Genomic DNA, 23,236 nt, shown 5'->3' with positions numbered 1-23,236 from the left:
ATCTCACAAATTACCTGGTACCTACAGTTTAGCTGCATGTATTACGACTATTTAATATAATATTTCGATGTAAAAGTGTGTCTACTCATTACTGCACTTTTACCATAAACAGGTATACAGGTGTGCCCACAGTTCAGAGAACATTGTTTTGATCATTGCTCAAAACAAAACAAAAAAAGCAAAAACGAAACAACCTGTGATATACTTTGTTGCTAAACGTGTGCAATAGTGATAGGTGTTTTCCAAGGTGTGGCACGCTTAATGAAGGCTTCTAAAAGCTTGTCGCTTTACAGCTAATGCTGCTGTAATGCCTGTTAATGAGAATGGAGCGCCGTCCTGCCTTCGGGAGATTACCAACACATCATCTCATCCCCATGACTGGAGCTTTCATCACCCATCCGCTGTAGTATGCGCCCGTCTCGCCAACTTACAACCCCCACCATCCCACTCCCCACGCCCGGCCCGCCCCGCCGCAATGCCCCCACCCCATCCCCTTTCACTCGCCAATGACCGATTTCATATACAACGCCACTGGTTGGCACTTGGCAAGCCTGGCGTGGCCCTGAGACCATCCGCTATAGCTGCTGACTGCTTGAGACTCAGACCTGCTGGGGGAGGGGGTGAGCGGTGGGGCTGTGAGGAGAAATATACGAGTTTCATAATTCGATAAGGCCTAACCACTGGCCTCGCATGCCTTCCCAGACACACGGACAAGCATTCGCATAGTCTATTGGCATAGTGTGTGTGGTTAGACAGGCGGGCGTATCACCTGGTAAGAGGACAGATGGAATCACAACAAACACGTGTGTAGCGGGTCTCAAGAAGTTATACACGTGGGACGAGATGGTTGTGTTGGGAGGGAGAGGGGGGTACACAATGACAAGGGTGTCAGTCACAAAAATCCTTCCTCTATGCTATGAGATCATCTTCTGAAAGCAAGAGATGGGGGAGGAGGAGGTGGGAAAGCACATCTAGACTATTTTTAGATTCGCCAGAAACCCAGCAGCAGCACCACCACCATTCAGAAAAGTAAAACAGCCGCCGACAAGCACAAATTAACCCCAAGGGACACAAGGCCTCCGCATGCTGGCTTGATGGCATTGAATGACATTTGAAAAAGAACAAACAAGAATGCCGACTCCATCACGATGAAGTGAAATAGAGATTGCTAGTGCGATCCCGATCATAGTCCACGGGGACCTGCTCATGTCAGTGGAGGAAAGGCGAGGAAACGTTTCACAGGAAATGTCATTCACAAGAATGTCTCCGTGCTCCAAGACTTGGAGACATGGCAGGGCTTCAAGCTCTCAATATGTATCTGCAGAACATAGTGGGAGTTCCACGTTTCCGTTTCAGAGCGCTGCTGCTGGTATGGTGATATCCTGTTGCAGGCAGGGAGTAGCCACCTCTCCTCTCCTCTCCGGTACACCCTGCCTCCACTCCTTGAGTGCATTCCAATATGTGACCTTGCTTCCTCCACTTGTGCTTGTGGCCTCGTACCAGGAAGTAATATGTCATGATGACATCACTGACAACAGCATTATATTTCAATATCTTGCAAAAACTCAATTGTAAAGTCTTTTTCTCATTTGAAATTGGGATGTTGAATGAAAAACAGTCCGCCAAAAGTTGTTGTGGCTTGGCTGACAGCTGGTAAAGTTTATTGTTTTCTCCACGGAGGAGGGGCCAAGAGGAGGGGCCAAGAGGCGGGGCGAGGCCACAAGCACAAGTGAAGGAAGCAAGGTCGCATATTGGAATGCACACCTTAAGGCACAGTGGGTGCACGTCTGCACCGTATTAAGACTCCCCGGTCCTCACAATCAGCAGTTTCACTCTCCCAGGAGGAGTCCCTGGGATTCCTTCCACGGCCCGAGCAAGGCAAGGTGCCGTGAAGCTATTTAGGCCTGCTGTGGTAGCTGAGAGAGAGAGAGTCCCACGGGAATGGGAACTTTCCCACAAAAAAGGAAACCAGTGAAGTCTTTATTTAACTACTTACGTATGACCAGAAGTTTTTATATAGGCAGAACTGACAAAAGTGAGGGAATGGTTTGACACACCTAAAACAAGAAAACCTTGTTTTTCAAAGACAAAAAGAAGACCTTCTCTCTTCTGAGAAATTTCTAAATCTTCACCCTCCCATGCTAGGTGACGCAACATTCTCTGCATCTTTGATTGAATACATTTGAATTCACAAATTCTCTGGCTCACCCCTGCCATGCAGTTTAACCATTTTATGTGATTGTTTTGAAGGGTTTCCCTGGAAACAGTGACATCGTGACAACTCGACCTGACCCAGACAGTTGTTCAGCGGCTGCAGAACGCCAACAAATTATCATGGGGCGGCACCAAGTCCTGGCACTGATACCCGACACTGACACCAAATTCTTGCAATGAACTAGGCGGAGGGCAGAGGGGCTCCTACCGCCCCTACACTCTGGATTAGAGGCACACCTTAGTTAAAATCACCATACAGACAGACTGTAATACATTATTTTGGAATGTGTTATAGAAATATTTTAGTAATGCTACTGCAAAATACGACTAAAATATATTTTGTAGTCAGAAGTGCATAATCTGCTCTCGTTTAAAGTACTCATGCATCGTTGTGTTTTCACAAAACCTTTCATTTTATTACAGAAATATTAGCCTACAGAGAATGCGTTAGTTTTTAATGTTTTCCTATAGCAATTTAGACATTGTATATAAGAAAAAAAGTGTAATACTTCCAATACTGTGGTATTTTATAGTATAATAGGCTACTAAATAAAAAAAATTTACTCTAGCAATATTTGACTGTATAGGGAACACTAGGGAAGGAAAGGCAGCATTATACCGGAATGGTTGCAACAGACTTGGCCTAACATAAACACATAGGCATTGCATAACTACTTCAGAGAGATCTTCAAGGATTCCTTTGTGAGTTTTTCTTGGGAGAAAAATACCTTGCTACTAGAGAGATTACCCACACCATACTTTGATCTGATCTGAATCTTATGAGATGTCCACACACATGATCCACACACAGTCCTCAGTTCAGTTCAGATTTTGTTCATATTGTGAGTGTACTGGCTGTCCATTCAGCTCCCGTATGGTGTGGCAGTCCTCTTTTTGATCACACCCGGTCTTCTAGAGCTCTCCTTAAGTGATTACACCTAGTTACAAGTGTAACTTTTCAGGACTCATAACTGTACCGTACAGAGACCACGTCAATAAAGGTCTTAGTATACGGTTCACTTCCGTGGGGTCTGGGTACACTTTGGAGCGTTCACATATGCACAGAAAATGCTAAGTCACAGGTCTGAGTTCACTTAAATCGCTGAAAGGGACCAGGTGTGAAAACACCCTGAGTGGTCTTGTTTAAGAGGAATTTTGTGTGAAAATCTACTTTGAAACTCCTGTACACAGTTTTAAACTCTATTTGGAATGTTATTCACGTTACAGAGAGAGCGAGAGAGAGAAAGAGAGAACATATGCATACACTGTCATTGTATTCTTGCAAAAGTGTGCATAAAAGCATCAAGACATACAGTATAATGGCTTCATAAACTGAAGTCTCAATAAATACAGAGCATAGTCAACACAGCAGGGTGTGGCTCAATAAATCTAATGGGGAATGTTCTGAGGAGACCATGAGGTGTTGCGTTACTCAATGACGAGTGTGCAGACAGGTGATGTCTGAACATCCACTTACAAAACGCTTGGATGTGGGAAAGAGATATAAAGCCTAAATTTAAAGTCATCTCTCTCTCTCTCTCTCTCTCTCTCTCTCTCTCTCTCTCTCTCTCTCTCCAAGTTATACTGGGTATAGCCTATTTGTGGAACGAAAAGGAAATCCAAGAGCATCAATGAACATAATATTGATTATAGTGACAGAGCTTTTGCCTGGGGGAAAAAAACACTCTACCAACTTCTCAGTGAGCATATGGAATATTGTTTAAGCATGTTAGTTTGCAAATTTACAGATTTAGGGTTTATATTTTAAAAAATGACCAAAAAGAAAGGTCAAATATTGAGTATCCATGTTCCAGGTTGTAAAATTGAATGCCATAAAGGCTTGGAATGGGTGTGTTATTTTGGCTCCCCCAAGAAGTTATCCTTAGTGTATACTCGAATGACAGTCACGCCAGCACTTTCCACTAGTCCGTACAGACAGACTTCCTTTACTAAACTTCACAACTATCAACACAGGGAAAATGTAAAGAGTAGAGAGAGGAGTAAACGCCAGCTGGTGTTATGCCACCTGTTGTGAATGTGATTGGAAAAATATCTTTGAGATAGCCAATTAGATTTTAGCTCGGAAAAAAAAATAATTGTTACCTTTTCATTTTCATATCTAATTGATTTCTGAAAGATGAACAGATATATTGATTGATTTTATGATATGATTCGGTATGCCTACTACGTTCCAACCAGTCTGATATTTAAATGAGGATTAATATTCATAATCAATATTTCTTAATTAACTAACAATAACTATTTAAATGTATTGGGTAACAATAATCCAACAAGGGCGAATACATTATCATTGAAAGTTACAATACTTTGTGTACTTACAAATTCTGAATGAGGAGGCGTCAACATGTCAATCAAACTGGGGAGGGCTGTGCTGTTTAAAGCAGTGTGGGAAGCCCATATCCATTCATGCTTTTTCTCTGAGCGCAACTGGTGTGCACCAACAAGTCGCGTGTGCCAGCAAGATAGGCGCCATGGTGTAAAGACAGCAAACACGCACGCGAGAGATAATCTGTGGTTGTGTATGTAAATTTCACTTTTAACACCTGCTGCCACAACAACCGCCAAAGTGGCTGGGTTTGCCAAAGGTTGGTGGGGAGACAGCTACGGTCTGGGAGGACCGTGGGGGGACCTGCGTCGGGGAGGTGGTGGTGGAAAGATGACAGTGGTTTCCCCGGAAAACCGCGATGAAATAATCACCATCGGTCAATCTCCAGACTTCGACGAACTGGAGAGAGGAGATCTTGAAATCAGCGAGCATGTCATAATCAACGTATCCGGCCTACGCTTCGAGACCCAGCTCAAGACTCTCGCCCGTTTCCCCAACACCCTACTAGGAGACCCGAGCAAACGGATGCGCTACTATGATCCCGTGAAAAACGAGTTCTTCTTTGACAGGAACCGGCCAAGTTTCGATGCCGTCTTGTATTACTATCAGTCCGGAGGGCGTCTCCGGAGGCCCATCAACGTACCTGTTGATATGTTCCTGGAAGAAATCAAATTTTATGAAATTGAAGAGGGCATTGAGAACTTCATTGAGGACGAGGGCTTGACAAGAGAGGAACAGCGACCAATGCCATCAAAAGAACTTCAGCGTCAAATATGGCTCTTGTTTGAATATCCTGACAGTTCAGGAGCCGCGAGGATAATTGCCATCGTCTCCGTGTTGGTCATTTTGTTATCTATTGTTATTTTTTGTTTGGAGACTTTACCAGAGTTCAAAGAGGACAAGGATCTATTCAGTAATCATCTTCTTAACGGGACAGAGGAGGCGGAGAAGCTAAGCCCTTTCACGGATCCATTTTTTATACTGGAGACGCTCTGTATAGTGTGGTTCACCTTTGAACTTTCAGTGAGATTCCTGTCATGTCCAAGCAAGGCTGCCTTCTACAAAGACCTTATGAATGTCATTGATATCGTGGCCATATTGCCATATTTTGTGACTGTCGGATTGGAGCTTGCGGAGCTCGAGGGAGGGGGTCAACATGCGGCGTCATTGGCCATCCTGAGGGTTATCCGTTTGGTGCGCGTGTTTCGCATTTTCAAACTGTCCCGCCACTCCAAAGGGCTACAGATCTTAGGGCGGACCCTCCATGCCAGCATGAATGAACTGGCACTCTTGATTTTCTTCCTGATCATTGGCATTGTGCTGTTCGCAAGTGCCGTGTACTTCGCGGAGGTTGACGACCCAGAGGTTGGATTCCCGAGCATCCCTCATGCGTTCTGGTGGGCAGTGGTGACCATGACGACAGTCGGCTATGGAGATATGTCTCCCGTCACCACGGGAGGGAAATTAGTCGGATCCATGTGCGCCATCGCTGGGGTACTCACCATTGCACTGCCTGTACCTGTCATCGTATCAAATTTTAGCTATTACTATCGCAGGGAAACCAGCAAGGAGGACCACAAGGAATATGTCCATGTCACTTGCGACCGGCAAGTGTCAACCCACGTCGACGCGAAGAAGAACGAGAGCCAGTCTACTCTCACTAAATCAGAATTTGTGGCAGATGACGATTTGGATAGTACGTCCAGACACATCGACCTAAGTGCTTTCGATAATTACACTGGAAAGTTGACAGACGTCTGAGCGCAAAACGAAACCAGTGTGTCAGGGGATGTGGTGTTGTTGAATAATTAATGTTTGACGTTTGTAAATATATTGTTTTCTTCTTGAAAATCGCAGGCCTGTATTGATTTAGAAATGCTATTCTATAACAATTTACAAAATTGGTAAATTAAATTATGTCATAGGCTACGGATACCTTTGCCTTACTAGCAAACTGTAGCAAAAAGTCAGTCCTTAGAGGTTATTGTGAGAAGGGAAGGGGAAGCTTCTCACAAATTGTAGCCTAAGCTTTGCTCTGCTGCGCTCCCAGAGCGCCTTTAAGCGGTGGAGTCTTTCAATGGCAGGTTTACGCACGACAAGTCAATGAACCAATTCAACAACCAAACTAATCAACCTGTATTAACGTGATCATTGTGGAAGGGACAATGCTTTTTTTTTTAAGTTACTGAACATTTAGCCGATAGACTACATTAACAAAATTCGCAATGTTTGACAAGCTTGAGATTATGACTGTTGCTGGAAAAAGTCACGTTATTTGACACTTTTTGATTTGATTCTTTTATGTTTCATTGACTCCAGTTTTGTTAGTTGCCAACAGCAGAACCTTTTTCTTTTCTTAAATATCTTAGAGTAGACCATATTGTTGACAGATTGTATATCTATTTTTGTGTCATTTTGTATTTGCACAAGGAAGACAAATGAATCCCTACTATTCCACATGGTGTATGTATTCTAACATTCTTACATTTTCGTCCAACAGGGCTTTTTTTTTGCTATTTAGTCGGCAATTTGCCTTAAAGTTGTTGCATTGCAGTGCCTTGACTTTTGACATACAGTACATGATATAACTTACCCTTCATCAATAATGTTAGGACCACTAACAGAACCAATCTACCAATCAGTAATTGCTTTTTGTCTCAGGTCAATAAAAGCTTGGTCACCCACATGAGGATGGCCCTACACTGTCAAATGAAAAGTACCCCAAATAATCAGTAATGTGTCCCTATGGAGGAACCCCTAAACATTCTTAAAGGAACCTAAATGTTCTTGGAAGAACCCCCACGTTTTCAGAAGGATTTATAGAACCCAGGATCCCAAATGTTGTTTGAAGAACAATTTGATTACCACTCGAAGAACCCCTAAACGTTCCCTGAGGAACCTTGGATTTCTTCACAGATTTTTTTTTTCAGAGAACATTTGGATTCCTTCCGCATCCAAATGAAGGCCCTTTTAGGAACCTTCAAATTATTACACTGTAGATTGTAATCAGTGTCCTGTTAGGGCACAAGAAGGTTTCTGCCCAATTGGGCTGTGTAGGAAGCCCATCTGTGGGTTCTTCTGTAAATATATGACCACAGAAATTAATAGAATTTAGTTCAAATTGGGGGGATGTACTAACCTGACTTACGCCATCTGGCTGCGTTTCACCAAATTACATATATGTGGAGGCGTTCCGGTTTCCTCACGCAAGGACCATGAAAATCAAAATCATTTCTGAATGAAAGAGCCAATCATCTAGCCTGGGAACTCCCATACTGCCTTTAGTTCTACACAATCGTTTCGATCTGAAAGACTAATCTCACTTGTGATTAGGTCTGGTGTTAACCAGGCAACCAATCATCATTGCCGGGTAGGATTTTCAATAGAAGGGCGGCGTTATGGCTCTTCCTCCACCTGTCGTTCTCAGCTGTGTCGTGGGTTGAGTTCCATGTGAGTGGCTGAAGTGGCACGTCAGTTAAGATGAGGAAAGGTTGTTAATCCAATCACATGCAAGCATATTTAATAAGGAGCATCAATCGAAAATGTGTCGGTTGTGGGAGATACCCAGATGGTATCATGAAACATACCAGCTGGCGATAGTCAGGTTAGGGATATTGTGCCTCCCTCGATGCGTTTTTTGAGCATTTATAGGGCTGGAAATCATCAGTCACACCTGGCAAGCCCTGACCATGCTGAAGGCGCATACATTTCTACTTAAAGGCTTGAGTTAATCAGAACTGGCAGCAGATTAAGTTATGGCATAGAATAGAGTGTCAAGTTATGAGATCTCCTTCCAAAAGAAGGCACTGCTTTGATTTGTCTCTCAAGAGCCCCACGACAGCACTTATTTGTTTATGGATTTATTTACAATACTTGTGTATCTAATAACACTACACACATGCATTGAGGCCCGTGGTGCTGAAATGCCAACGAAATGATTGACTGTGATGTAAAAAAAAACCTGTGAAATCATTAATTTATGTGTAAAGACATTGTATAATATTATCTCTGTCCTCGCTTCCTTCCATGAAAATTGGTATGGCAAAATAATAGTACAATATAGCACATCAGCTTTGCTTTTCACTGTGAAATTCTAATGTCTCACCTGAATGTAATCTTCTACAATGTGCAAAAAAGGGCATTTTGAGTTCGTGCGTACATATCTGCATTATATTCTGATTGCTGGCCAGCTTTTGGAGGATTGTACATGAATGTATATAGTAAGGTAGGAACTGGTACACAAACTTGCTCTGGCTATACATATGATGTGATGTGTAAAAGAACTATTTTTGTAAAAAAAAAAAAAATCACCATGATATATTATTTTGATAAAATAAACATTTGACCACTTCGTCCTTTGTCTTGTCCCCGTTCCCTGCGGCAGAGTGAGTGTGATGTCAGTGTTTGGAGCTCTGTGTCACCCGCCTCTCTCTTTGGTTTGTGTATAACCTCACCTCTCTCCAGGCAAACTTGCAAACAGCTATTGCTTGTGACATTCACGGCTTAGTGCGCCCCTGACAAGAGATAGAGAGAGAAGAGAGAGACAGAGAGAGAGAGAGAAAGAGAGAGAGAGAGAGAGAGGGTGAGCAGCATTCAGGCAGGCGACCGGTGCGGTGCAATGTCTGTCCATCTGGCTGGTAATAGAGATAGGCAGTGGAGCAGAGCAGAGCAGAGCAGAGCCAGGCAGCAGCAGCAGTGGCAGCAGCAGTGGCAGCAGTGCTGGGGACTGCAAAGGGGACCTTCAGGGAAAGTGCTGGGTGCAGAGCAGACGGGACGTTTTCCAGAAGAGAGCACGGTGTGCTGGTGGCTTGGCTCACTCTCTCCTTCGCTCTCTCACTTACTCGCGCTCGGCCCCCCCAAGTCAACATGACTCAGCATCTGTGAGCAAGCTCCTGCGTCCCACACCCGACTGATGATGCTGCTGCTGGTGTGGATGTGGATTCTGCTCCTGATCCCTCACACGCGCAAGCACACACACATGCACGCATGCACAAACACACACACGCACGCGCACGCACCCTTGAAGAGTCAAATTCCAGCTGGTCCCACTCTCCAAGTGTTGACTTAACACTATTCATTTTACTGCACACAGACACACACACACACACACACACACACACACACACACACACACACACACACACACACACACACACACACACACACACACACACACACACACACACACACACACACACACACACACACACACACACAGAGTGCATCAAGGATTCGGGGCGTTTGAGGGTCATTTTGTTCATGACATCATCACTGCGCTGCATTGTTTTTTGGCCAGCACAGACAACATCTTGCGGATTACACCCACTCTCTCACAGCAGGGGTGTGGAGTCCATTTTTTTAACATTCTCTTTTTCTTTGGCACATGCTACAGTTTTGAGTAAGAGGAGGGTATATGCATCAATGGTCACTTGGCAAGAACACAGGGACGAATTTGAAACACATTCACATTTCATAAGATGGTAAAACAATAGCAGCGCTCTGATTTCAAGGTGTTGTCTTGTCCATGGTTTGGCCATGATGGTGCCTGTTCAGTGTTCACTAGTATCCACTATTATACAAAACAATATACAATATGTACTCAGGGGTGGTCCTGGGGCGGGCTGACCAGGCAATTACACCATCGCGAACCAACACCTCACCCACATTGCGAAACTACTGTATATACTGGTGCACCAGTCACATACAATAGATGAGATTGTCTATTATGACACACACACACACACACACACACACACACACACACACACACACACACACACACACACACACACACACACACACACACACACACACAAAAGCATCACTGGTCACCCCTCTTGCAAGGACCAAATTATTCATTCAATCATGGGGCTTGAATCACTGACATGGAACATCTGCAGATGTAAGCATTTCAAACAAAATAGCAATTCAGAAAATTCAATATTTGAAATGACTATGACACCTTGATATAAAGACGTTTTAAAAAATAAACAATGAAACAAAACATCGTAGTATGTCTGTACTGTACTATATGTCTTGAACTGATAGCACATAGTATAGTCTCCATAATACTAAGGACTGCTCCGGCCTCTTGCTACAACTACGTTATGTCTCTTGGCTGACCACCGCCGGCCTCACCAAAGCATTATGCATAAGTCATGCACTAACCCATTTGACCATTATGTATGCACAGCAACTGCCAAGGTGTGGTGCTCTTACAATGCACTGAGGAGGAAAGGGGCCTGGGGAGGAGCTAGCATAAAATAAGATGGCACACTCCACTCCATCACTAAACAAAACCCGAACCCTGCTGCCCATATGCACTAACATTGATTGGCCTGCATACACTGTATGTACGCCGCCACATATTGTAGGCAGCTTATTATGTCCTTGTTTGTAAGTCACTATGGATAAAAAGCATCTGCTGAACGTTATGAAAAACATTGACTTTTGTTTTGATCCTAATGCGTTTCTCCGTAAACTCATCTCCTCATCTAAACCTATGACTGTGGATGAGCCCGCCTTGGCACAATTCTCGGGAAAGAGTTCATACACCCAAAAACAAGACATTTCAGGTCCTTGAGTTACCTTCTTTGCCTTGTGTGAAAACCCAACATTTGAAGTCCCTTGAGTTCCCCTTAATTGTTGCACACAACACTTTTGGTCTCTTAAGCACAAGTGGTCATCTTTGTGTTTGATGTATTATGTAACGGATCACTTTCTGCCCTGCCTTCAACAAACCGCTCATCATGCCTTGACCGGTGCAACAGGGCCTTAAGTCACAGTCGTGCAGGAGGGGCCGTTCTCTGAGGGGCTATAGCATGTCACTTCCCATCTACGGACACGGCAAAGCAACAGCACAGCATGCAGCATAACCAGCTCCCTCTCTCACCCGGTCTGTAGCAGAGGTCAAAGGCACATACCAAATGCATGTATATGAACGAAGACAAACCGGGCTACTGTACTTCTCAGTGACTAGACCCAGGGATGACCGGAGCACTCAGCATAGTCTTAGAGGTTTTTTATTTTTTGGTGTACAAAGTGACTGACGTTTTGTCGCACCTGCGTCTTCCTCAGAGTCAAAAGTATGCTGAGTGCTCCGGTCGTCCCTGGGTCTAGTCATTGAAAAGTAGCCCAGTTTGTCTTCATTCTGCTGTCCTGGACTGTGAGCACCACAAGGGCTGAAGCACAGACATCCCCTGCATGTATATGAACCTTTCTTACTTACTACATATCAGTACCAGGACAGCAAATAGGATTGCAGTCTTAAGATGAACACATCGCACAACAGTTGCATTGTGGCATCATAGTCGTCTGCGTTCTGTGCACTTGAAAATATCAATGCAACAAACACTAAGACAAATTACTCCACAACATGGTGCATCAGAGTCTCAGTAAGAACTGCAATTGCACTGGTTGACCAGTTGGACTCAAATATCAGCAATCCTAAGTCGAAAGAGGTGCAGTTATTATTCATATTTTAACTGTTAAAAATTATGAGAATTATGTGAATATGAAAGATAAAACACATGCTGTCAGATATGGTGAGAAGGCAAGACAAGCTCTGCATATCATCATATGAAAAGATTGGATACTCATCCTTTCACTTTCCTCACAAATATCAAAGTCCAACAAAGGTGCACTCTTCTTTACTAAGCCTCACTATAGGCACAGTATTGATGGACACAAGTGACCATGCTTAAGGTAATTGATTATTCCAGAAAACTGCAAAGGCAGACAAAAGATAAAAGTAAACTCCAGGTAGCGTTTCCTGTCACAGAAGACGAAGCATTAAAGGACACTGTGTTTCCTTGTTCATTACAGTTAAAATAATTCCTTTGCATGACTATAGAAAACAAATCACTTTTATGTTGTCTCCTGAATGACAAATGTAGCTCCATCTACTGGCTACAAAGGCTGGTGAGTTCCTGAGGTATCTGTAATATTCCACAGTAATGACCTTTACGTCCCCTATAGAAATTGAGAACAGAAAAAAACACTGCCGTATTGCTTTGAAACAATGCGGAAACATTAGCCTGTTTCAGCACCATGGCCAGCGCCAAAATTTCCTTTTCACAGTTTCCCCTCAAACTAGGCCTACTACAAACTGGACGTTTCACAAGTGTAATGTGATTTCACAGTTAAATGCACTAATTCCACCTGCCTACTAAAATAATCACAACATATAAAGCAGAAATAAAACATTCCAAAAGACTTTCATTTTGTCATAATCTGCTATCGCATCATTTTCACGCCCCCAGTTTGAGAGAGAGAGAGAGAGAGAGAGAGAGAGAGAGAGAGAGAGAGAGAGAGAGAGAGAGAGAGAGAGAGAGAGAGAGAGAGAGAGAGCGCGCAAGCACGCTAAGAACACGTGCGACTTGCTCAGAAAGTGACTTCCTCAGAATCCTCAAGTTTCGGGCAGATCGTCCGATGCGGTACTTTTCTGATTCCAGCCTACTCGAAATGAAACCGTGACAACTGTGCAGTTAACCTTTCTCTGCCTCTTTATTGTGGGTGTTGGTTAGGATATGTTTCAGTACCTGAACCTAAGCAACGGATTAGATAACTGCGCCAGTGCTGGCACATAAATGCTCTTGTTTTTGTGGTATGGAAGGCACTTGTGGCAACGCGCGTTAGTACAACCATTCTGCATTGCGTCGAATACCCTCCCCTCCCTCTCTTCATCAAACGCTCCATTCCTCCCTCTCTCCCTCTGCCTTTCTCGTTCTCTCTATATCGCTCACCCTCTCGCCCCCTCGCATGTTCAACACAGTACAATATGCAACTGCACATTATTAAGGAATTATTCTATAGCCCCTATCGATTTCCATCTTTAAGCACCTCTCATCCCCCACCCCCCTTTGACAGTATGTTGAGCTGCAACAGACCGTGTTTGTCATCTCGTCTACTCCTAAGAGCACATTTTGCTGATGCGGTAATGTCTGGAGATGGCAGGGGTTCGCTTATTGCCCCTTAATGTATCTCCCCCCTTAGTTGCAGCACTAGACTTCTCTCCTCATGCAGTGGGCTGGAAGCCATTCACGCCGCCGCACTCCTCCTCGCTGCACTACCACGACTGGACGTTGCGGCTTCAGCATTCTTTCACATTGCAGCGGCGCTCCACCTTCGGCAATATGACTTTATTGTTCGCCGAATGATGCAAAGAGTGAGATTTATACGCGCCGTCTGAGGCTTGATTTATTTCAGTTTTCGGGAACAAACAAAGACGAGCCAGGACACGGGAACATGCCATGAACTTCAATCAGGATTACAGGCGCGCAGTCCAGCACGACTTGAAGGAGATGTGAAGTGCCCATGCACCCTGTCGACATCCAGAAACAGGAGAAAGGGTGCATCAGTGTTGGATGAGTGCACCAACGGACGCATTCCAGCAGTACCCCTAAAGACCAAGCGGAGGTAAGGGGATGCATGTGTGTACTTGGCCGCTCACATACCCATCCGGTCATTAGTGTTGTGGTACGTTTTACATCCTTAAATTTCAGCATAACTGCAGTTTGGATTCTGCTGCATAGAGCGGGTTGGCGGAGCGTCTAAGGGTCGAGTCATTCAAAGATGTTATGTGAAGGAATAAAAAACTAACATTGCCTTATTCGTATTTTGGACATTAAAATGCCGTTTGTATACAGCATTTGTTATGCCTGGATGATTAGGCTTAGTTAGGTGTAGCCCTACTGGGCTGTATGCGGATGTAACGGCAACAAGCAAAGTAACATAAATAAATAAATAATACTTCGTAGAATGAAATAGCTGACTTAGCAAATATCGCTGCTAGTCGATCCAATCGCTCTGTGTGACCGAGGTAGCAGGGAGAGGAGAGGAGGGGAGAGAGAGAGAGGCAGCAATGGTCGAGTCAGCGAGAACTGCAGTGGGGCCGCACTGAGGCAAGAGCTGTGACTGCTACCCCCATACCCCGGGACAGAGAGAGAGGAGAGGATACAGGAGAGAGGAGAGAGCACAGAGGGGTGGGGATCTCGGAAGAAAAGGAAAAGGGGGGAGAATTTATGATGGGAAATCGGATGTCTGGTGGTTTGTCAAACTAACTGCAATCCCGCATTTCCTGCAGAGCTCCTCCCTCGCCGACCCCGGCAGCAGGATGACTGTAGTACCAGGAGATAACATGGACGAGACCTCGGCGGTGCCGGGGCATCCGCAGGACACCTACCCCCCGGACCATGACGACCATGAATGCTGCGAACGGGTCGTCATCAACATCGCGGGGCTGCGATTCGAGACGCAGCTCAAGACCCTCTCGCAGTTCCCCGAGACACTGTTAGGTAACCCCAAGAAGAGGATGCGCTACTTCGACCCCCTGAGAAACGAGTACTTCTTTGACAGGAACCGTCCTAGTTTCGATGCCATCCTCTACTACTACCAGTCCGGGGGCAGGCTGCGGAGGCCAGTCAACGTGCCCTTGGATATGTTCTCGGAGGAAATAAAGTTTTATGAACTGGGGGTGGATGCCATGGAGAGGTTTCGGGAGGACGAGGGCTTCATACGAGAGGAGGAGCGCCCTTTGCCCGACAAGGAGTTCCAGCGACAGATCTGGCTACTTTTTGAGCACCCCGAAAGCTCAGGCCCAGCCAGGGGGATTGCCATTGTGTCTGTGATGGTCATTTTGATCTCCATCGTCATATTCTGTCTGGAGACTTTACCTGAACTAAAAGAAGACCCAGCGGGTCGCTATGAGACTGTAGGCAACACCACTTTCTATTACAAGCCCAACATCCTGACCGACCCCTTCTTTATTGTGGAGACTCTGTGCATCATCTGGTTCTCCTTCGAACTGATAGTGCGCTTCTTCGCCTGTCCGAGCAAGGCGGCCTTCTTCAAGAACATGATGAACACTATTGACATAGTGGCCATCATCCCATACTTTATCACCCTGGGTACTGAGCTGGCCGATGAGGCAGACGGGAAAGCGGAGGGAAAGGGTGACCAGGCAACGTCATTGGCCATCCTCAGGGTCATCCGTCTGGTGCGAGTGTTCAGGATCTTCAAACTTTCCAGGCATTCGAAAGGACTGCAGATCTTGGGTCAAACCCTGAAAGCCAGTATGAGGGAGCTGGGGCTGCTCATATTCTTCCTGTTCATCGGTGTCATCCTGTTCTCCAGTGCAGTGTACTTTGCGGAGGCCGAGGAGCCGGATTCACACTTCAGTAGCATCCCGGACGCCTTCTGGTGGGCGGTCGTATCAATGACCACCGTTGGCTACGGTGACATGGTCCCAGTGACCATTGGCGGCAAGATTGTCGGCTCCCTCTGCGCCATTGCCGGTGTGTTGACCATTGCGCTTCCGGTGCCTGTGATCGTGTCCAACTTCAACTACTTCTACCACAGGGAAACCGAGGGAGAGGAACAGGCCCAACTCCTCAACGTTAGCAATCCAAACATAGCCTCTGACACGTCCAGTCGCCGCAGCTCCTCGACCGTGAGCAAGTCGGAGTACATGGAAATCGACGGCGACATTAACAACAGTATCGACAATTTTAGGGAAGCCAACCTGAGAACTGGCAACTGCACTATAACCAATCAAAACTGTGTGAACAACACCAAGCTTCTATCTGACGTGTAGAAGAAACACAGCGACTTGAGAAACACATACTAATGACATGAATGCTTCATTTACCTCCTTAGAGAGTCCTTGCAATGCGACAACTATACTCCGCAAAAGAAAGAAAAAAACACAACGAGAAAAAGAAACAAGCCGTTAGATATCCGAAAGATAGTAGCTGTTATTAATTTTCAAAAGGGAAAAAAATCCAGTACATCAAAAAAAATGTAACCCCCCCCATGAAACACAACATAATCGCGCACCAACAGGCAACATAGTCTGGCACTTACGAGGACCCTCAGTGGTGGTCCCAACGACCGTCCACTCAAGGGATTTTTAAAATGATATGCATGGAATACAGATACCATTTCAGTAACTTGCACAGTGCATCCTGGAGAAAATGCATCTAAACTTCTCCTTTCCTGCAGAGAAAGAGGCGCAAAAAGTTCGGCAGGATCTGATCGACGACTTCCGGATAGGTGGTCTCCTTCCAGTTAAGGATATACCGACCAGCAAAGCACCTTATACAGACGTGACTGAATACCTGCTGGGATGCTACAGAGGACCAAGTCCTCGACCCATGAACATCCGCAATGCTGCTATTTTTCAGCAGATGCTGTATTTAAGATATCACCAAGTGATTCAATACCATGCCCTTTAGATGCAAGACAGCACAATGACATAAGGAGCTTCATACTAGCATGTTCAGATTCTTATCATTTTGATAACGGCATGCTTGGGACATTATCTCATTTAAGAGCGCCTTTTCTTTTTTTGACCTTTCTTCATCTTCCCTACCATCTATTTCCATGGAAAGTGCACTGGATCGTTATGATTTGAAAATGCTTATCATTTATGAGTATCTAAGGACTGAATGTTAAACCTTAAGGGAACAGTAACTCAATGAGATCATAGCATGTTAGAAAATAACCTGCATTATGGCCTACTCGAACTAAGGTACTATGTATCCTAGTATATTTAATGCATGACATCAATATTATACAGCTTGTTGCAATTTAGGCACCTCTTATAGGTGCCCATGTTACTGGCAGGGAAATAGGGACATTGACTCCCAAATTTTCTCAAAATGTGACAAAAATATATGCAAGCCCGTCTCGGGGATGCAGACTTTCTTATTTAAAAAGTAGTCGATGAAGCTGAGGAAAAATACTATTATCAAAAATACATATACTCATACTAAGCACCTGTTAAAACCAGTATAACATCTGTAATACAGTGCATGGGCCTTCTCTCAACAAGTTAAAACTAAATGTAAATATAATTCATGCTTTCAATTTCTGCAGTCAAAATTTAGGCCATTGTGATGTTTGAAATATCTAAATTACTTGATTTCTTTCAATGTCAGGAAACAATAGTGAGGGAGGAGACCAGGTCAGAGTTCTGAACATAGGTTGCTAGTGCCTTTGAGCCTCTCAGCGACTGGAAAGGTGAAAGTGCCTCAGTGTACAACTGATTGACACCATGATAAAATGTGCAGCACAGTGCAGTTAACGTTGGTACGACTAAAAGAAGGGGAGCTAAACAGGCCAGTCTCAGAAATGGCATTCTGCCTCCTTTCTAAGGCTTCCATGCAAAAGTGCAAGTTTTACCTCGGGGAGGCAAGTCAAACTTTTAGCGCTTTTTAAAAATATACATTAACAGCTTTGCAGTTGTAAATGTATAGAATTCAGTAGTTTTGGAGTAATTGTTGTGTGTGTGCGGCCATAACATGGTGCAGGTAATCTTATAGATAGGTCCTATGAGGAGGGGAACACATAATTCCACAGACTTGAATCATCTTGAAAAAGTGTGACTGGTGCATTCCGAGCTGAAAAGGTGTTAAAACATGACACGCGCATTGTCACGCACAACTTGACCTTTTCGCGTCCTTATGCACCCAGCGCTTGTCTGGTGCAGTATAAAACAAAGGAAAGAAAATCGGCGCATAGATCTCACTGATGCAGGGAAATGGCAGGACGGCTGGATGGGTGGAAGGAGTACCCATACAGGTTCGAATCATCGGCATCGTGCATTAGTATGTCCTCCATTTGTCTAGTGTCCCCTGTGCCATAAGGAGTCTACCTCAGTGAGGTTTACTGCAGTGCTTTACTGCAGCGCTTGAATATGCTCGCCATTTTACTCTCCGCCATCCGTGTGCAAAAAAAAATAATGGCCAGACGTGTACTGTATATCATGTGTAAGCCCCCCCCCTTGCCCCCAGTCCCCAGCCCTCCATCCCCTCACACCTGCCAGAAGAGGAGACAAGACAGGAGAAGACAAGGGAAAGTCTAGAAGCTCCAAGAGGGATTACAGTACATGCCTACTATCCCACGACCCCCAAATAACCCTGTTGCCCTTTCAGCTGCGCACAATCAAAAAGCATTGCTTTGCTCTTGAGGTGTTAGGATTGATTTTTTTCCTTTACTCCGATCAGTGCTTTTACTCATTTTACACATTTGACATTGACAGGCTTCCATAGATTTAGACACATACGTAGGTGGTGACAGAGGACATGTAAAGGACGCAAACAGGCATGACAGTAGATGCACACGTTTACCAAAACAAGGACAGCCCTTGTGACAGCAGCTATGGTCAATTTCAGAGGCACACTAGGATTTGTTTGTTTTTCTTTGTTTCGATTTTTGCTTTTAGTGCCTACCTGGAATGTTTATTGCCCCTGAAAGCTAAATGAAATTTTGTTAGATCAGGCCAAATATCGAGTCTGGCCACCAACACTTAAACGTGTGTGTGTGAGAGAGAGAGAGAGAGAGAGAGATGCAGATGAAAGGGCTTTAGAAGGCTGTTTGATGCACTTTTGATTTACAGAAATGCGACCTGCACATGACTTCCTACTACTACTTTTCTGTGACACAGCAGTTTTTAATCTCTCATAATGTCTGAATGGATATTCACATGTCTCAAATATGTCCCAAACTATTGATACTGGGACAGCTGTCGATGTCTGTATTGACTTTTAACTTTTTATTGTTTGGATTAGAAGTTTTTTTGTAGAGGACAAACTACTATAAGATGCTCACAATTGGTAGTCTGTTGGATTGCAGGATCAAGACTAAGCAAGTTGTCCCTTGTCAGCCACCATAGCCTCAGACTGTGTGAGTTGGCCCTCTTATCTGCCGTAGAATGTATAGAGCCAGTTATGAGACACTGGTCCATAAGCAGCGCACAGCACTATAGCCCTGAGGATGTCAGAGTGTATCACAACAGGGGCGCTGTCCAGAGGTCTGGTGCTGAAACACCCAAACCACCTGAGAGACGTGTTCTGTTCTGTTCTGTCCAGCAGTCTGACAAACCATCCTACAGCAATAGAGACGGTGTGTCCTTCACTTGTGCTCCCCCACAGCTCAATACAAACACCCTTTCCCAAGCACCACCAATGTACTGTAAAGATGGTAGTCCGCACAGCTGCATCCACTCTGAAAAGTGATAGCGGAGCATCCTTATTTTATCCAAACCATACAAGACGTCTCACATTTGTGAGGTCTTTTTTTAAGTTTACAGAAAACAGAGCAGAGGGTGGAGGAGGGATGAATGAACCAAAGTAACCCCCCTCTGCCGGGAAAAAAAAATGTACTGTACTATCCTGTACTATCTCACTAACCTTCGCTGTGACTGTGTCGAGTGAGTGCGAATGGCGGTGTCAAAGACAGTGGAGACAAAGGACGTCTAGATTTTTACAAATCTTGGCATTAATAAGCCTTGCTGGGTCCAAAGACTGATTCGGTTACACGTGTGCTGACATATTGAAAAAAAGAACATAAATACCACAAAAATGCTTATTAAAAAAAGACAACTACAGAGACAATAGTGCTATTCTAAACAATCTGCTTAAAAGTGATTTTCCATCCAATATAGCGTGCTAGTAGAGGCTCTTGTCAATGCATATCCCAAAAAAAGATGAGGACATCGTATACTCTAGCTGTGGCCTTCTGAGGACATTGCAAGATTTCTTTTCTTTTTTTTGTTCACCTCTGTGGCCTCATTTTTGCTATTACGTTTCATTTTAATGTCACTGTTATGAACAATAACACATGTGCTTCAGACAACCCATCGGTGACTCGTCAAGAGTCCACGTGATAAGCCATGACTATAAAAAAAGAGAAAGGTAATCACAAATAATATATAATATATTATATTGAATAAAGTTTAAAAAAAAAACAAACAAAGGCATTAGTGTAACTGGTTATTCTCTATGCTTTATTTAAAAACGTCACCAAAGCTTCATTTTAGTCACTGGAAAAATCAAAGAACGAACTACATCATCCAAGTCTCCTGTAAAGATAAAAACCTACTCAACAGCAACCTTGCAGCACTGATCGTCAAAAGTGCATGGTCAATGGAAAGACTGCATGAGCCTAGTCTTTCTAAAACTTAGGATCAGCTTCTTTATGGTTGCATCATTTTAAAAGCCCTTGCTATCATCAGCCCGTTTCTGTTCTTCCGAAACCATTTGTTTTTATCATTTTGACATTCTCTTCAATGTCATTGTCCATGACGATAAAAAAATCTCTCTCTTGCAGGTCTGTGTTTCAGACTCACACTTTGCTGTTGATGTAAGTGCACATTGTGTTGTGTGTGTGTCGGATGATAAGGTGTGTTTTTATGGAGGGCCTCAACGAAAAAGCTTTAGATGCTTAAAATGAAGCTTAATATGAATGTGCTATGTCTGTAGTTGGATGTCAATGAATGAAACCAAGTTCAATGCCCAGAGGAGTGCCTTTGAGACAACCTCGACCATTGAAACATATATAGGATATATGATATATGATATATATTATATATGTCCCAGGGTTTAAGATGGACTGCCTGCGTTACCACTCACCCAGTAATACCACATACCAACCGTATGAGAATGTTAACCCATATGACTTGTTCGCTGCCTTTGTTGCTTTGGATATAATAATTATTATTATTTATCAATTTGTTTTGTGTTTTGAGCAAGTTATCAGATTGTGTGCGTTCATTTTGTCAGATGCTGACCAGTGCCTGGTCTGTGATCTATGCAAGGGTATTTATTTTTCTTATGTCACTTTTTTGAGTTGGTCATACATTTAAACTCAATAAATTTTTAAGGATCTGAGTCCTGTCAAAGCCAATTCCTGGTCTAATGTCATCTGTGGGTGTCTACACGAGGAGATCCTGAGTATTCTTTTACTGTAGATGGGATTTCCAACGATAAGACTCATTGTTTACTGGAAAAAAACCTGACGTACCTCATAATAACATGACATTACAGAGTGTCTTAGTTAACATGTTAAGACTTAGTCATGACCCTTTTGGTAACAACAAGGTTATGCCCTCATGGTTATTCATTAACATACCGTATTGATTAGGAATTCAATTGATTATGAATTGATTATAATCCTTTATTCTGAAGGATAGCTTGAAAGAAACTTGTTTCATGCGCACTTAACAATACTTCACAAATTAAGTCAAAGCAGTCACACGCTAAGCATTCTCGGAAGAAGAAAAAATAAATCATTCTCTTTCAGCTTCTCACATAATTTGGCTAATGGCGCTATCCTTTCTCTTAAAGTGCTCACACTGCAACTTTAAAAAAATATATGTGGGAGAAAAATATTACATCAACAAAGGTGAAAAACAAAACTGTAGCTCTTAACCATTTGGTAACAGGCTTTCAAATTGATTGGAAGGCAAAGACTGAAATGCTGCCGCTCGACACTAATGAGCAGTGAAAAGACAGACTAACGCCAGACAATGGTTTTGTGGTGTGGTCAGGGCAAGGGAAACAGTCCTCCACAGCATTCCTTACGCCACACAGTAAAAAAATGCAATGTTAATTCAACACTCAGAGTTGATTTAAAATCTTTCTAGAGTGTATCTGGCCCCAGGATACTCTCTAAGTGTTGAATTGACACTGCTCTGCACTGTGCATGCAGTGCGGCAGCACACTGTGAAATATGTGAATGAAAAACAAATGGTGTCCCACTGCAGACTTTTGGTACTGCAATGCAATGTTTGGTACTGCAAACTTAATGTACCTGTTCTAGACTTTCCCCTCTCAGACACCAAATTTTCTTTTCCAAAACTAAATGGCAATACAGTATAAGCCATTTAAATAGCATTTTTCTTAAAATTCAAACAACAACAATTTCTAATGAAAACTAAGACACACAACCACATTATTTTTGAATATAGCGTTTTGAATGTAGTACTGTAGAGTGTATGATCATATGTGCTGTGTGCTATACCTCCCATGTTTGCAAGTGTTGTCAGGTTAGTTAAGGCTGCTGCTGGGAGCCAATGAGTGAATGAGCGGGCGGCGAGCTTCGTCCTTTGCATTGCCCTCCGGAGATGCAGTCCTCTCTCGCTCTCTCTCGCTCTCTCTTCTTCTGCAGGCTCCAGGGTGGGGTAGTAGTGAGCTGGCAACAGGCCCAGTGCTTCTCCTAAGCAGTCAAGAAAGATGGAGGAAGAGGAGGGAGAGAGAGGGGGGGGGGGTAGAGATAGAAATTGTATTATAAAATAAATGGTGAAAGAAAGAGTGTGAAGAATAGGGGTATGGCGATTTGAGACTGAAAGAGGGTTAGATTGTGAGTTGGTGAATGTTCGCTGTGTGATTGTGTGGGTGTGTGTGTGTGTGTGTGTGTGTGTGTGTGTGTGTGTGTGTGTGTGTGTGTGTGTGTGTGTGTGTGTGTGTGTGTGTGTGTGTGTGTGTGTGTGTGTGTGTGTGCAATTGCAAGTGTGTGTGTGGGAGAGAGAGAGAGAGAGAGAGAGAGAGAGAGAGAGAGAGAGAGAGAGAGAGAGAGAGAGAGAGAGAGAGAGAGAGAGAGAGAGAGAGAAAGAAAGCGTGTGTGTGTGTGCTTGCGCAAGACACAGTAATAGGTGCAGGAGAGAGAAGGCAGTTTACAGTAGCCGATGTGTGGGTGTATATGAAGGGAAGATAGGAGAGAGAGAGAGAGAGAGAGAGAGAGAGAGAGAGAGAGAGAGAGAGAGAGAGAGAGAGAGAGAGAGAGAGAGAGAGAGAGAGAGAGAGAGAGAGAGAGAGAGAGAGAGAGAGAGAGAGAGAGAGAGAGAGAGAGAGAGAGAGGATGACTGTTCTAGCTTTGAAACACAAGGCTACCTTG

At 43.9% G+C, this 23,236-nt stretch overlaps 2 protein-coding genes and 1 long non-coding RNA gene across 3 annotated transcripts in view; 2 read left to right on the top strand and 1 right to left on the bottom strand.

Annotated features, from left to right (window-relative positions):
• The first annotated feature begins 4,631 nt into the window (after positions 1–4,631).
• LOC134447868 (shaker-related potassium channel tsha2-like) lies at positions 4,632–8,878 on the top strand. The gene has a single exon (XM_063197559.1). It carries the CDS (start codon positions 4,892–4,894, stop codon positions 6,320–6,322), a length of 1,431 nt encoding a protein of 476 aa, XP_063053629.1. The 5' UTR covers positions 4,632–4,891; the 3' UTR covers positions 6,323–8,878.
• Positions 8,879–14,675: 5,797 nt separating this feature from the next.
• Positions 14,676–16,324, top strand: LOC134446931 (potassium voltage-gated channel subfamily A member 1-like). Its single transcript, XM_063196224.1, has one exon. The coding sequence runs from the start codon at positions 14,676–14,678 to the stop codon at positions 16,152–16,154; it is 1,479 nt and encodes a 492-aa protein (XP_063052294.1). The 3' UTR covers positions 16,155–16,324.
• A 5,202-nt stretch (positions 16,325–21,526) lies between these two features.
• Positions 21,527–23,236, bottom strand: part of LOC134446930 (uncharacterized) — a 16,840-nt gene continuing 15,130 nt past the window's right edge. Inside the window, exons 2-3 of the long non-coding RNA XR_010034534.1 lie at positions 23,233–23,236; positions 21,527–22,558 (exon numbers count right to left, since the gene is read on the bottom strand). The exon at positions 23,233–23,236 is cut by the window's right edge and continues 70 nt beyond it. This is a non-coding gene — a long non-coding RNA (uncharacterized LOC134446930). The remainder of the gene's footprint in view (positions 22,559–23,232) is intronic.

Source organism: Engraulis encrasicolus, chromosome 4 (genome assembly GCF_034702125.1).
Source record: "Engraulis encrasicolus isolate BLACKSEA-1 chromosome 4, IST_EnEncr_1.0, whole genome shotgun sequence".
NCBI classification, from domain to species: domain Eukaryota; kingdom Metazoa; phylum Chordata; class Actinopteri; order Clupeiformes; family Engraulidae; genus Engraulis; species Engraulis encrasicolus.
This window is presented reverse-complemented; position numbering and strand designations above follow the sequence as displayed.

Bases quoted from the DNA above. Each gene is read 5' to 3' on its own strand.
- LOC134447868 (XM_063197559.1), top strand. From the start codon at position 4,892: ATGACAGTGGTTTCCCCGGAAAACCGCGATGAAATAATCACCATCGGT.
- LOC134446931 (XM_063196224.1), top strand. From the start codon at position 14,676: ATGACTGTAGTACCAGGAGATAACATGGACGAGACCTCGGCGGTGCCG.